The sequence below is a fragment of the Candoia aspera genome, chromosome 1 (assembly GCF_035149785.1).
Source record: "Candoia aspera isolate rCanAsp1 chromosome 1, rCanAsp1.hap2, whole genome shotgun sequence".
Lineage (NCBI taxonomy): Eukaryota > Metazoa > Chordata > Lepidosauria > Squamata > Boidae > Candoia > Candoia aspera.
In genome coordinates, this window is record NC_086153.1 from 8932362 (window position 1) to 8947995 (window position 15634).

The 15634-nt window shown below is 42.5% G+C and overlaps 1 protein-coding gene across 3 annotated transcripts in view; it reads right to left on the reverse strand.

The window, feature by feature from the left end:
* Positions 1-945: 945 nt before the first annotated feature.
* The window catches only part of AKAP1 (A-kinase anchoring protein 1), a 53024-nt gene continuing 38335 nt past the window's right edge, over positions 946-15634 (reverse strand). For 2 of the 3 annotated variants that reach the window (XM_063297045.1, XM_063297055.1), the window contains exons 6-11: positions 14628-14805; positions 11797-11947; positions 9282-9349; positions 7676-7749; positions 6443-6508; positions 946-2598 (exon numbers count right to left, since the gene is read on the reverse strand). In XM_063297045.1, coding sequence (XP_063153115.1) covers positions 2536-2598; positions 6443-6508; positions 7676-7749; positions 9282-9349; positions 11797-11947; positions 14628-14805 — 600 coding nt within the window. In that variant the 3' untranslated portion in view covers positions 946-2535. The remainder of the gene's footprint in view (positions 2599-6442; positions 6509-7675; positions 7750-9281; positions 9350-11796; positions 11948-14627; positions 14806-15634) is intronic. The other variant, XM_063297063.1, reaches the window with a different exon arrangement.

Sequence of the window (15634 nt, forward strand, 5' to 3'; positions counted from 1 at the left end):
TGCTAAGCCCAACATAGTTGGAGGGACCCATAGCAGGTGGAAGCACCAAGCTGAAGATCTGGTTAGGGCTTGGATACGAGGCCACTAGAAAAACCCAGGACTGTAGGAAATCCCCCCCAAACTTTGAAGAAAGTCAGCAGGATGGCTTTGTGCAGGAAAGAGACAAGCCAAACCTCCACTAAACCTCCCCAACAGCAAAATGAAAAAAATAAGCAGAAAAATCGAGGTAGGAAGGAGGGAGGGACTTGGTGATGGAGTAGCCCCCACTCGTGTCTTCTGAAGGCTGCAGAGGCAGCGTTGGGTAATGTACTGGACTAGGAGCAGGAGACCCCAGCTCAAGCTGAACCTTGGGCCTGGAAAAACATTGGGTGACACTGGATTAATTGCCCTCTCTCAGCCCAACTGATCTCACAGGATTGTTGTAGCAGAAATAGAAGGGAAATCTCTAGATTCCCATGGAAGCTGCCTTGAGTGCCAGTAGGAAAAGCTAGATATTTATTTTTATTTATTTAAAGACTTGTATGGCTGCCCATCTCTGGGTGGCCCAGAAAGGTGACTCTGGATAGGAATCATCATCATCATGGATCTAAAAAGGTTTATCAACTCTTGTGTAAATCATGTTCTGAACACAATTACATGCTGAGATCAATTCAAGGAGATTCCTCAAATAGAGGAGCCAAAAAAGATTTTGAAAGTATAGTGCAGACGGCAAGTTAGAGGAAGTAGCCGAACTCTGCAAATGTCAGGTTGGATTCTACCCCGCCTACTTTTCAATTTCTATCATGTTTAATTATTTAGAATTTTATTTACAAAACAGTGAAAAATTAATTCCCTGAAAAAGCAAGCACATCTCTGAAATGCACTGGGCACACCCTGGTTAAAAGCTGGCCAAGTCTTCTAACCAAGCACCTTAATAATACAAAAGAAATCCATGACACTAGTCCCTCACATTTAGAGGCATTTAATTGCTGAAAATCTTAAAGGTTGACTGGTTCACACAATACTTTTTTTTTTCTACAGCTTTTGAGGAAGATTTTGCCATACACTCCATGTTTTGTATAAGACCAGAACTTTGAAAAATCTGTAATAAGAGTTGACATACATACAACACAATTTTACGTTCTCTCCCTTCGGTAATAACTCCCAACTCGACAACCATGTTTTAAATTCCTTTATATTTTAATAGTATTAAATTAGCTTAAATTACTTGATTTTTTTTAATTCCACATTTGAAACCAATCTAAAAAGGAGCAAAAAAAAAAAAAAGACGCCACTGCAATATTAATTCCAAATGTTACTTGTTCTTCCCCTTTCCGTCAGATCTGTACAGCAAAAAAGCAACAAGAATTTGCTAATTACTCTTCCTACCATACAGCAAGCAGGGGGAAAGAACCATGCTATACAAAGGTCAGAAAAACTTTCACACTTTCTAGTGTTTAGCTGTGTAATGACACACCCCAAACTATTTCTCCCTACAGAGGACATTTTGGTATGGGAAAAAAAAAATTTTTTTTTTTGTTTGAAGTTCCCTTTTTAATCTCCAGTATTTTTTTTCTCTTGTACAAAATATTACAATGATTTTTATATATATTTACATAGGTTTTTCAAACAGCTAGAAAACAGTTATGTCTCACAATCAGGCTTGACAATCAATTTTTCTTTTCTCTGTGTGTTCAACATGACTGGGAATTAAAAAACGCAGCAGCTATAGCGGTTGAAGATAAGCTTGCTGTTTAAGGTGGTCTGCAAAACGGGTGTTTCCTTGTTTTGCGCACAAACCAAGCCTTAATTAAAAATGAAGTCACAATCTCACAAGGAGCCTGTGGCCTTACCTAGAACCAAAGGGAAGGCAGCTTAGCCTTTGCTGTTAGAAACATGGAAATGCCAACATCTCAGATGTGCTCCCAAGCTTCAAATATTTTATCAATGGGGAGGGGGAGGTTTCTGGTGGCCTGAATCAATTTTATCTCTTAAACTTCAAGTCAGTTTAATGTCTAGGCAGCAGTCACTTTAGGAAATTGAGATACATTCAACACACACTTTAAAGCAGTGTTTCTCAACCTTGGCAACTTTAAGATGTCTGGACTTCAATTCCCAGAATTCCCCAGCCAGCCATGCTGGCTGGGGATTCTGGGAGTTGAAGACCAGACATCTTAAAGTTGCCAAGGTTGAGAAACAATTATTTAAACCACACACAGCCAAATGGGTGCAACCCTCTTTTTTTTTTAATAACTTGACATTTGACCAAAGGGGAAGAGCCAAGTTTTAAAGCTGCAGTTTGTTTTTGTTTAATGGCTTATGGTACAACTCCCTGCCTTTCAACAAAATGAGGTATGCAATACTAACTGTGGTCTGTCAGATGAATTCCTCACAAATCACTGTTGGAAATAATGGCTGATTTGTGCATGGGGGGAAGGGGTGGGAGGAAGGACTGCACAATCCTAATTTTGAAACAGTGCCAAAAACAGGAAAGAAAGTCAGGGGGACAGGGGAAACAGAGGAAAGAGCAGTCCAGAAGATGGGTTAAGGGCTTTGCTAGTAGTTATCGACCCACTGCGCAAACCCTCTTTCCACCAACGTTCGGTTTATAGACACCAACTGGAAGAGAAGACAAACAGAAACATGATGAGTGATCCCAGCAACAGCAGAGCAAATGAAGTAGTCTTGCACACTCAGACCCATCCTGACTACATCTCCTATCATTCCCTGCCACAGAGCTGGGGATGATGGTGGCAGTGAGCCACCGTCCTCCCATCTCCTATGGAAGGGTGGTCCTTCGGAAAGGTCTTTTTAGATTCCCAAAAGACAGAATAATGGTACATAAAGGCATTTCAAACAGATGGATACATTATTAAGACTGTTTTTATGGGCAGAACAAACTCCTAAAGTTTGTTTTATCTAAATTACAGCCATCGTGTGATGATGGGCATTTTAACTTACCTGACTTTCAGCTTTCTCATTCTTAGGCCTACATTTTTTTTCCTTAATGGAACTCAAGTGATTAAGCCCCCAAATCATACTAGAGCCTTTAATTTCCAGCATTAAACTTGGAAGATGTTGGGACTCAAGAAAAATTTTGATCTTTATTCATTTTGGGATAATCCTAGTTTGAAAACAGCAGATATATTTATCCATCCATCCATCCATCCACCCACCTGCTTAGAGGGATATTAATACTTTGGATCATCTTATTGCTTATGAAGTGTTTAAAACATTTGAGGTCTTTGGATTATTTAAAACAGTAGAAGGGTAATATATCCAATTGAAAGATCTTTTAATTTCAGATTTTGGTCATTATCCATCGAAAATTCCTAAATTACTACCAAAATGACAGTTGGTTTGGTTTATTCTAACTCTACAGTGTGTTTTTATATAATTAAGGAATATTTTTCAGGTGCATATCCGAGAATTGTGGAAAAAAGGGCTGGAATATCCTGTATTAGCAAATCAACAGCTAAGGGTCTTGTTTTTGGGAAGCGGGCTGTGTTTGAAGATGCAAATCTGATTTCAAATCAAAAATTGAGACTTTAACAATAAAGAACTACAGTTCTATCAAGCATGGGGAACAGCACAAAAAAACAACACTTTACAACATTAAAACAATATCACTCTGAACATCTTGAACTGATTATGTGTGTTTGCTTTATGCTTATGAATTTGTTCTTTATCAGCAGAATGAAAAAAACTGATCAATATTATTGCCTGTGCTCAAGGTTAAAGGCTTGGTTTAAAAAGTGAGATATTTGTTTATTTACTTATTTATTTATATAGTCCTTTTCTTCTTCTCCTTTGCATCTTTTTTTCCTCTCTATATTAGCATTAAGGGAAAAAAAAACAGGTATGTATTTGCAAGGTTACTAGAAGTCACAGGTTACATTAAGATTGCGACCCTTAATTAAAGCATTTAAAAAACCTTCCAGCCAGCTTAAAAGTGGCCAGTAATTGGAATCCAAATCCGCAGATCACAATCACTGCATGATTCTACTTTTCAGTAAAATTTGTTAGCTGGAAAATATTCTGATTTTTTGCTGCCGTAGACTAGCACAGCTCTCCTCCTCTAATGCCATGTTCTGAAGCTCTCTGCCAGTTTCCATTCTGACTGCCCTTCTGGCGGTAGGCAACATTTTAAAAAAATTCTGGCTGGCTTTCTGCATTTAAGCTGAGCTGCTGCAGAATTCACTCTGAAGCTAGTAGGGGGCTGGTTTTAATTATGTACAATTTCCTCTTCCAGTGGGTTCAGCTATTCAGTTTGATCTTTTTTGTTATAATTGAATAATTGTTTCAATCACCTTGTCAAAAGTGATTCTGCCCATCTGGTCCCAACATCCAGGGAAGGCACGCTGAAGGTGCCACCCCCACGTGAATCAGTGGACCATGGCCATGTCAGCTGTAGCCCTCACACTATGGAACACACTGCCCAGTGATATGACTGGCATCTTCATGCCTCTCATTCAGGAAAACCCTTAAAACCATCTTATTTTTAATAGATCTTTGGATCCCAGGGTGATTTCTGATTATAATTATAGAAGATGTTTTCAAACTGTTTTTGAGATATTCTATTTTGTTTGTACTGCCTAATTGGGCTAGGATTTCAATTGTGTGTGTGTGTGTGTTTGGGTCTGTGTATTAGCTGTCTTAAGTGCAGGTAGTCCTCACTTACTGACCACTCATTCAGTGACCGTTCGAAGTTACGACGGCACTGAAAAAGTAGGTTTATGACCAATCTCAAACTTGTGGCTGTTGCAGCGCCCCTTATTTGAGCACTTTGCAACTAGCACGCTTTTACGAGTGACAGCATCCCACGATCACATGATTGCCATTTATGTGCTTCACAGATGGCTTCTTACAAGCAAAGTCAATGTGGAAGCCAGCAGCAGGTAGCAAGTTGCAGCCATGGGATGACTCACTTAACAACCACAGTGATTCATTTAACAACTGCAGGGAAAAGTGATGTAAGTCCAGTGTAGACATGTGAAGTCTTGTTTAACGACCACATCGTTTAGCGATGGAGTTTCCTGTCCCAATTGTGGATGTTAAGTGACGATCACCGGTATATAAACTCAGTGCATAAAATGTGAAGTTTGTATTTTAAATAAAGCATTTTTAATTCAAATAAAAATTTTACCTTCCTTTTTCCAACGCTTAATTGACAAGTTCTTCCACTAAGGAATATTGGTCATTTTAAAAATATATTACTACATTTATCTGTTGGAATAAAAAATTCCCAAGGCATGCAACATTAACATGCTACCAAACCGTCCAAAAATCCAGTTGGCACATGTAGCAGCTGGATTCACTCAAGAATAAGCATCAGCTCAATAAATAATCTCAGTGTAAATAAAGATTTTGCCTCTTGATGAAAGCCCATCAAGTTAGGCCTAGACAAAACCTCACTTGGGAAGCTAATCTCCTTCGTGAGAGATTTAAAATCTGGATATTGCCCCTCAATTCCTGCCAAACATGCTCCATTTGGAGGAAGAACAGAAAGGCTTATCTTTGTACATCCTGATGAAGAATTAATTTATGGTTTTTCTCTTTTTAAGCTTTTGGACAGAGAGGAATTTGAAGAAACCCAAAATGTGTTGTTCTAGCTGCCGAGTTTCTACCGTTCCTGGTGCACAGAGCAGGTGGGTATTTGTATGGGTGTGCACGAACTGGGGACACAAACAAGTTTTTCTTCCAGTTGGGCTGCCCCAGTTGTTTTCTTTAATGTTTTTCAGAAATCTAATTGGAAAGAAATCCAAGGAAGTATCAGCAAAGCTCAACCAAAGCAGCTGGGCCCCTGAAGAGTGAACAACGCTGGCCTGGTTTTCCCATATTGCTTGGTGCCGTTTGCATGGATAAGAACCTTGCCCAGGTAAGAACCAGGCATGGCTTGGCATGTCCTGTGAACGGGCTTACAGACTCTGTGGCTGTACAGCAGAGTTTCTCAACCTTGGTAACTTTAAAGATGAGTGGACTTCAACTCCCAGAATTCCCCAGCCAGCTGGACTGGTTGGGGAATTCTGGGAGTTGGAGTCCACCCATCTTAAAGTTGCCAAGGTTGAGAAACTCTGCTGTACACCAAAAGAGATGCAACTGAAAATGAGCCCATCTGTCCTCCAGACAAGCTGGATTACAGATTGCAGAGGCAGGCTGGTGCTGTCCACCTGCATCACGGATGTTTGGAAGAAGGCTAACTAAGAGCAGTCAGGACATTCAACCAAGATCCAACATCTCTCTGAAGTGCAAAGTCTAGCTGTTGCTCTTTCTATATTACACAAAACCCCCAAAGAACAGCAGCCTACTAAGAAATTTACTAATAGATGTATTTTATGAAGCGTCTGTCCTGCTTTCTGTTCCAATCACCCAAGTTATCGTGATGCACTGATGATTCAATTCTGGGATCACTGTGACACATTAAGGACCCGTTCTCTGAAAATCGATCTGATAGTCCACATACCTCATCTCCTATCATGCTCCACAGCTGTATTAGTGGCAATCCTGTTGCACTGTCATAACTTGTAACCTGCAAATTGAGAAGTCTATTAATACCTACCAACAAGGAAGGCATGGTTGTCCCCTTGAGCCACGTTAGATAGCTTGCAATGGATCTAAAATCTTGCTAGACTGTCACTAATGAGGTCACTAAAATTTCTTTTCACCGAGCTCTGGACAGGAATTTGCCTAGCTCATAATATCCAGAAGTATTAGGAGTTCAGTGTTGCCCTGAAAAGTTTAAAATTAAACGTGATATTCTGAGCATATACTCCAGCATCCAGCAAAAGAGGTAATCACCACCAGCTACATTTTAGGAGTGCATATAAGTTATGTTATTTCATGTTAACTCCTGACTAGCAGTGCTGAAAATGCCCTAAATTAGGAATGGTCTGTTTTGAACCTGAAATACTCAGTTTTGAATCTGAAGTGTTCCAATAATATCCTGTTCATCCCAGAAGTGTTTCCAGGTTGAAACGCTCCTCCTGTCTTGTGACAAATTCAATATAGGGCCATTTCAGGTCAGAACACTTGAGATGGCTGAAGCAGTGCTGGAAGATTTCTGGAGCAGCTGGAACAATCTGTTTTGAATCTGAAATCCTCTTTCGTAGTCAAAACTTTCTGAATCTGAAGTGTTTTGGATACCTCTATTCCTTATTCTCACAGATGGCCTGGCCTGACTTGTTTCCACCCCACAAACTAAGAAATGCAATTCTTGTCTGACAGCCATATGTACCATCTTATCCAGAACCCTGGATATGCTTATAGATAGGCAGGAGAATGGCTGATTTTCCACACAATTTTTTACCATGATAATGCAATTGCGAAAAAGGCCAAACCCCATTTTCTTGCCCAGGGGCCATTTCCAGTAGCCAAAGCAAGGTGAGACTGGTGGTTCCCCCCCATAAACACATGTCCTAGTTTGTGAAGGACAGCTTATAAACCGAGTTTGAACACGCCAAGGGCAGGCTTGATGGTGAATTTGTGACCTGCTAAATGTTGCTGAACATCAGCCCTGATCATTGAGAAATCAGGAAATTTGGAGTCTACAGAATTATCATTTCCAACCTCTTTGACACTCAATAGCCCGCTCTTTAATGGGAGGAAACAGAATTTCTGACTACAAATGCCAGCTTTTTCCCAGGTTTAATCAAAACAAAGCAGCTCTAAGCAACCCATCTGCAGCTGTTACACATACCTGTGCAAGTAAGGGTGTGCCCCTGGTCATTTCACTAACAGCCGTGTCGGCTTCAGATGAAAAGTGATCATCATCTTTAATAGAAATGAGGGGAGAGAAAGAATAATTATTCAAAGTGGTCCCTGAATCCAGAACAAAATTAAGCACCACAGAAGCTTTCCTGAATCTTTCCACTGGGTTATTCCTGCCTTTTCCTGAATGGCAGGAAAAAGAATCGGCTTTTAAAAATTGCCCAAATTATAACTGAGTGTGAAAATCTCCAAAGAAAGCAGCAAGGGTGCATTTTCTCTGCAGAAAAGGTGTTGCACTGAGAACACAGCACTATAAACATACTCATGTGTAAGCCCACCTGTGAATAAGCCAACCCTCAATATTTTCACACAGTATGATTTAATTTTCACAATTGGCTTATCGGCGGGTAATCTGATTTTCATGGTATTTTGGTTAAAAATTTGAGGGTTGACTTATATATGGATGGGCTTATCCACATGTATATGCGGGTACTTTAAAAAAGTATTACAGGTAGTCCTCGCTTGACAACCACAATTGGGACTGGAATTTCGGTTGCTAAGCAAATCTGACCCAATTTTATGACCAAGAGAACCGTTTCCCATTAATTTTGCTTGCTAGAAGCCAGCTGGGATGGTCGAAAATGGTAATCATGTGACCACGTGATGCTGCAACGGTCATAAACGTGAACCAGATGCTAAGTGCCCAAATCATGATCACGTGACTGTGGGGATGCAGCGACAGTCGTAAGCATGAGGACCAGTTGCAAGTCATTTTTTCAACACCATTGTAAGTCTGAACCATCAAACGGATGGTAATTAAGCGAGGACTACCTGTACCCATCAGATAAGCCAAACCCAATCTGGCTTTACCTTATCCACGGATAAGCCAAACCCAATTTGGGGGATGTATTTTAGCACCTAAAATTCTCAGCTTATTCGCAAGTATATATGGTAAGTTCGTTCCTGAGTTAGAGGTTAATCCTGAGCAGAATCTGAACTCAACCCCTTCCCATCATTTTCCTCCAATGCCATTTATTGATTGGCTACATGAGTAGAGCTGCCTTTCAGCTGCTGGGTTATGGCGCTTGGTCACCATTTTAAATTTTGTATCCTGTATTTATATATTATATGTGTTTTAATGTTATGTGGGTTTTGAGGCCTATTGTTTGCTTTTTATTGTTGTACGCTGCCCAGAGTCACATTGTTTGAGTTGGGCAGCCTTATAAAACTAGTTAATAAATAAACAAATGGGGAGCAGATGGACAGCCACCTCTTCCCCTGTGACTTCCTCTTCTACCTGCCTGTCTGAATGCTGTTCTGCCCAACACCCAAGTTCACCTTGCATGCAGAAAGAAGTAGAGATGCTTTGGAAAACCCTCTTTCACACGGGGGAAACAAATCCGGTGTGACGGCGTTATATAGATATACCACCCCAGCAACGTTCTTCTGTTCAGAGATCTTACTGAAAGATGGTCAGTCTGAAAGCCTCTGCCACACTTCCACGTTCATCTTGCTTCTCTCAACAAGGGAACACATCACAATAATAAAATCCAAAACCACAACGATATACACATCTCTGATAAGTTTCCATTTACCCGGAAGCGGCACCACGTTGTCCAAAAGGACCTCGGCTCCTTGGAACGGCAGTGTTACGAAGTCAGATCTTTAAAAACAGAAAAATCAGGAGACTGATTAGAAGAACAGACAGACAGCTTAGAAATTTGCAGGTTTACAATCAGAGACCTGAACCTTCCTTCTCTCTGGCTCCCTTGGACAGAAAATGAGAAAATCTGTGGCAGCAACTCAGCAGGCTCAGACCAGGATTCCCCAAAGTGGATGTCATGAGTACTGATGGTGAGCAGGAGGGGGCCTCTATCCAGGGGGGAAAACACATGCGTAGTACTGAGGATTTGAGCAGCCATTCAAAGACACACAGATCAGACTCGCCTTAACCTTTGGGGTTTATCTGTCTGGGTTTTTCCCACACTTCCTCAGTTTGTTAGGATTTCTGTCTAATGTAGCAGTAATAAACACTAGAGACCTATTCCTCGTCTCAGCGTGGTTCCTGGCTGTTAGGACAGTGTCAATATTGAGGGGTCAATGTTGTTGTTGCTATTTTTCATAGTACTATTAGTTAAGTAATATTTATTAAATAATTTTCATATAATAAATGTTTAGGGGTCAATGAACAATCTGAAACTTCACAAAGGGGTCAATGAGCTGAAGAATTTGGGGACCCCTGGCTTAGACGGGGGAGGGAGACAGGATCCCCCCAAGGGCCACCTGGCTGTCCAGACTCCTGACAAGGTATACCTGTGTCCTCACTTAACAACCACAATTTGGACCGGAAACTCCGCTGCTACCGATGTGGTTGTTAAGTGAGACATCACGTGAATGCCACGGGCTTACAACCTCACTTCCGCTGCAGTAATTAAGCAAGACATCACACAATCGCGATTTGCGATTTTACTGCCGGCTTCTCCATTCGCTCTGCTTGTCGGGAGCCAGCTGTGAAGCGCAAATGGCGATCACGTGACCGCAGGGCGCTGTGACAGTCGTAAACACCTGCCGGTTGTGAAGCACCCAAGTCTCAATCGCGTAACTATCCACCCAACCAAGCAAAGCCAGCACTTTAACTGCTTCACTGTGTTGGAATCCCCTTTTCCAGCCGCTTCTTCCAGACTACTGGGGTTCATCTGCAGGAAGCCCCAGAGGATCTGGAAGGGGTTGACCAACCGAGTCCATCTGACTCCCAATGATCCTGCTCAAACCTGGTGGCTGAGAGGGAGGCAAAAACAAGATCGTTGGGATCTCCTAAAGCAGGGTTCCTCAACCTTAGCAACTCCAAGCTGTGCGGACTTCAACCCCAAGAATTCTGGGAGTTGAAGTCCGCACAGCTTAGAGGTGCCAAGGTTGAGGAACCCTGTCCTAGAGGACGGAGGCTTTGCTGTTGCTAAGATAGCTAGCAATTTTGCCTGTCCCAGCCAACAAGATGATTGATCTGACAAGGCCCAGGCAGTTGTTCTGTTACTGACCAGCTGGAAAAGCTGGAAGGGCTCTCCCTGTGGCTCTGGCTGCCCACCCCGACCCTACACATTCACGCCAACATTTCAACATTGATGCTGTGGACGTCTTCTCCTGGTGCCTGGAGGTTGTGAGCGTCTGGAGGGGGAACAACAGGCTTCAGCTGAACCCTGGCAAGACCAAGCGCTGTGGGTTTTGGGGCCCGCTGGTTCTAGGACTATGCCATCTTTGGTGCTGGATGGGGTGGCACTGCCCAGATAGATCCGGCGCACAATCTGGGGATCCTCCTGGATTCATGACTCCTGCTCGAAGAGCAGGTGACAGTTGTGGCTAGGAGGGCCTCCGCCCGGCTTCATGTTGTGCACCAGTTGCGCCTGTTCCTGGATCAGGGGGCTCTGCTCACGGTCACTCACACCCCAGTCACCTCTCGGTTGGATTACTGTAACATACTCTTGAAGAGTATCCGGAAGCTTCAGCCGGTGCAAAGTGAAGCAGCTTGGGCAGTTATGTTCTAGAACAGCTCAGGTTATACCTCGGCTCCGTGAGCTGCACTGGTTGCCAGTCTGCTTCCAGGTACAATTCAAAGTGCTGGTTTTGACCTTTAAAGCCCTCCATGGCATGGGGCTGGGTTATTTGAGTGACCGCCTCTCCCTGATTACATCTGTAATCTGCGGGTCCCGTCTCTCAGGGAACTACACTTGGCGGGCCCGAGGAGGCGGGCCTTCTCTGCTGTGGCGCCCGCATTATGGAACTTTCTCCCCCATGAAGGGAGATCATCTCCATCCCTCCTTATTTTCCAGAAGTCCCTCAAGACCTGGCCTATGTCATCAGGCCTGGGAGTCTCAGGGGACCTGTGAGATCTTGAGGTGGCTCCCTTGCTGATCTAATCTCTTGTGTGTTTTATGCTTTTTCAACTTTCTAATATGACTGTTTTTGACGTGTTTATTGTTTTATATTTTTTTACTGTACACTGCGCAGAGTCACTTCTGTGAGATGGGCGGCCATATAAATTTGACTGATAGATAGAAAGACAGACATAGAATTCAGGATTCCACCCTCTCGGGGAGGAATTCTGGGCCACCTCACCTGATCTGTCTAAGTGTATCAATCTTGACTCGTTCATATCCACCATAGTCCACGTATCTGATTTCCACTTCACTGGTATCTTTGAAGTAGCCGACTACTTGTGCCCGCCACCACGCACCTTCCACACCTGGTGCGGCACAGACAACACCTACTGTGGAGCAGAAAAATTGGGAATGATTCAACATGCAATGCCACAGCTTTTTGGCAAATGAAAACAATAATGGGGTTTCCCTGTAGAACAATGGGACCCGCCGTAAGCCCTTTCTTTACTGACAGTCTTTCAAGGTAACCACCCCATGAGAGCATTCCTTCTGTTTCAGAAATAATCCACCCTAAAAGACTGACTTGCAGGTGGCAAGACAGTCTCTGCCCAAAACAGAACCAGAATTCAAGGATGAAAAGATGCGGTCATCATTTGATTTAACGGACCTCAATGCAATGGACGCCATGCCAATTAACATCATTTGTGCAATGATGTCATTATGCAAGTAGCTGATATCGTTACCCCAATCATAAGTATCCTGAAGGTCACCAAGAAAGGCCATTCAAACCTGCTTTTGCAACAGGCCTTGCAGGTGGGAAAGTTGTAGCTGCTCCCTCAGTAATCGGGAGATAAAACAATGTGCTCCATATGATACTGTTACTGATGTTCTTGGCTCTGAACTTTACAACCTTATTTACATAAATAGGGTAGGTAAGCCTCTTATGGAGAGCCAGTTGGGTGTAGTGGTTAAGGCACCAGACAAGAAACTGGGAAACCGGGAGTTCTAGTCCCACCTTAGGCACAAACCCAGCTGGGAGACCTTGGGCCAGTCCCTTTCTCTCAGCCCTAGGAAGGGAGCAATGGCAAAGCACTTCTGAAAAACCTTGCCAAGAAAACTGCAGGGACTTGTCCAGGCAGTCTCTGAGAATCAGACACAACTGAACAGATTAAAAAAAAAAAGCCTCTTAAGTTGATTGGGACTCAAGTGGCATATAAACCCTATCAAGAAATGAATAAAAAACATTATTTATGTCATTTGTATAATGATGCCATTACTCCAAGGACGTGTTTCTTATGGTTTGATAGTTTTATTGTTTCTAATGATTTTTAATGATTTTTCTCTTTTTTTTTTTTTTTGTGATTGCCTCTGCATTACTTGTTTTGGTTTTTGACTCTGTAAGCAGCCCAGAGTCGCAGCAGTGAAGTGGGGGGCTGTATAAATTTAATAAATAAATAAATGTTTTAAAAAATAAAAACCACCACAGGTGAGTACAGTACTCTCCAATTTAGCAGACATTCATTAATAACGAACACCTCCCTGTTAGTCCATTTCACAAGATTTCACTGTGGTTCTAAAATTGCTTAACTGCAGAAACAGTGAATATCTTTTTCAACAGTGTTCACACCACTGTATAGCTTCTCACATTTTCTTCCCTCACCAACACTGGAAGAAAGCTGCTCAGTTTCGGGTGGCCAATGACTGCATTGCAAAGACTCACCTTGACTGATTTATTAAAACAAATCAGGGGGGGTTGGCTAGTGACTTGAAGTGCTCCTCCGACTCAAGGATTGAATGAGACCGTAGCCATGGGGATTTTATTATATTTGGTAGTTTTTAAAATTGTTTTAGTCTATATTTTATATTGGAATTTTATTGTATAGTTATTGCTTTATGCTGTAAACCGCCCAGAGTCCCTCCATTCAGAGGAGATGGGCGGTGACAGATTTGATAAATAAATAAATAAATAAAATAAAATACTCCATTAAGGGATCATGCTGGGGGCATAGCTGAGTTCAAATGCCAATATCCTGAAAGTCCAATCCCTAACACAGTGTTTCTCAACCTTGGCAACTTGAAGATGTGTGGACGTCAACTCCCAGAATTCCCCAGCCAGCAAGGCTGGCTGGGGAATTCTGGGAGTTGACGTCCACACATCTTCAAGCTGCCAAGGTTGAGAAACACTGTCCTAACATCTTAACTTACACCCAGTCAGTACAGAAAAAATAAATAAATAAATGAGCTAAGTCAGCTAACGTGACTTGGTATAAAGAACGCTTCATTTTATTTCTACACAAAAGGTTCTACTCACTTCCACTCACCTCCACTGCACCCTAAACCTGGTTCTAGATTGCTCTGCCTCTCTGACATCAGACCAGCTCAGCCAATGGCACCGAGGTCAGACAGGGAATAGCAAGATTTGACACGCTGAAGAGTAAGCAGCCACGTTCTGCATATTTCTCAGAACAAAAACTGAGAAGGGATTGATGGCTTTATGTGATTTTCCCTAAAACCGTAAAAAAGGCACCGTGCTGGGGCTGATCTTGCTCGCCCATGAAAATCCAGATATTAAGGCTGGATTCCTATCCCAACCTAAGCAAGAAGGTGCTTTATTTGGACTTGGGTTATATGTGAATCCACACATTGTGATCTGTAAGCCAGGATGCATAGTTTACCCAAGCCTTGTCCAATCTAGGTATTGGTCAGGTGTCTGGACTTCATTTCTTGGGATTTACTAAACAGGATGTCTGTTGTTGAAAACTGTGGATGCTGACATCCAGGGGATAACATGTAGGGAAGGCTGACTTAGCCTGCTGTGAACAAGCTTCTATTGCTTGTTGAACTAACCATGATACAGCAGCCACTGGCTACCTTTACATGAACATAAACATCACACATCCAAAAATAAATCAATCATCTGTATGAACCCTGCTATCCAGGTCAACGTCTCCCAGTTTCCTATAGTTCTGTCTGCAAAATGCTAGGAGAAGGCTAAAGAACGATTCCATCCTGGTGATAAAACCAACAAAGGTGCAAAGGTGCATGGAAACCAAATCAGAGAAGACTTACCCTCTACTGGGGTTGGCATCGTAGGAATCCCGGGTTGGGAATAGCAGAGATACATCTGCTGATCTAGGCTACGCAGGACGTGGAACGTGGGATGCGTGTGCTGTTGTACGAATAGGTGCCCAGCATTGACTTGATTAACCACGATCACTTCTACCGTAACTCCATCTGGAAGCATGAGCTGCCACAGAAGGATGAATGGAGATGTATTTCCATGCACAAGTAATGGACATTTCCAAGCTACAGATTGTAACCCCATATAGAAATGTGAGCAGAGTTAAGCAACTTGGTACCCTCCGTGCTGCATAGACTACAACATCCAAAAGCCCCAGCCAACATGGCTCAAGGCAACAGATACTGAACATGGTCCAAGTCACTTGGAGGAGACAAAGTTGCTTACCCCCACATCAATTCATTGATGTAGTGCAGTGGACTTCAATGCCCACAATTCCCCTGCCAACATGGCATTGCTAAGAATTCTGGGAGTTGAAGTCCACACATTTCAAAGTTGCCCAGGTTGGGAAACATTGATTTAGAAGACCATGGGGCAATAATAGACTATTTCCCAGGGCTGTTATGAAGGTAAGCAGACCCCTTTGGAAAACTCAAGATTTCTCTTTATGTTGGCCTACCTATGTTGACCACTTTGATAAGCCTCAGTTAGAAAGATCCTAGTGGGAATACTTTGCTCTCCCTTTTTTAATCTTTGCATCAGTTTAAAGTCTCTTCTAAGGAAACCCTAAAGATATGCTTGTTATTCCAGCCCTGGAAGGAAGCTGAAGGCTGTTACAAGAAAGATCCTTTATGCCATCCAACAGTCTGATCTTTCATTTTCTGCCTCTGTATTTTTCAGTCCCAGCTCTCAGGACATCAAACCACAAATATCAGACCTGAAAACAAGATAATTTCACAACTGTGCAAATTACAATAGTTGATCGAGGTGAGAAGCCTTTGTTTATCCAAGAAACACCTTTCAAGAAACACCCTGGTGGATGGGACTGGGGTGGGTA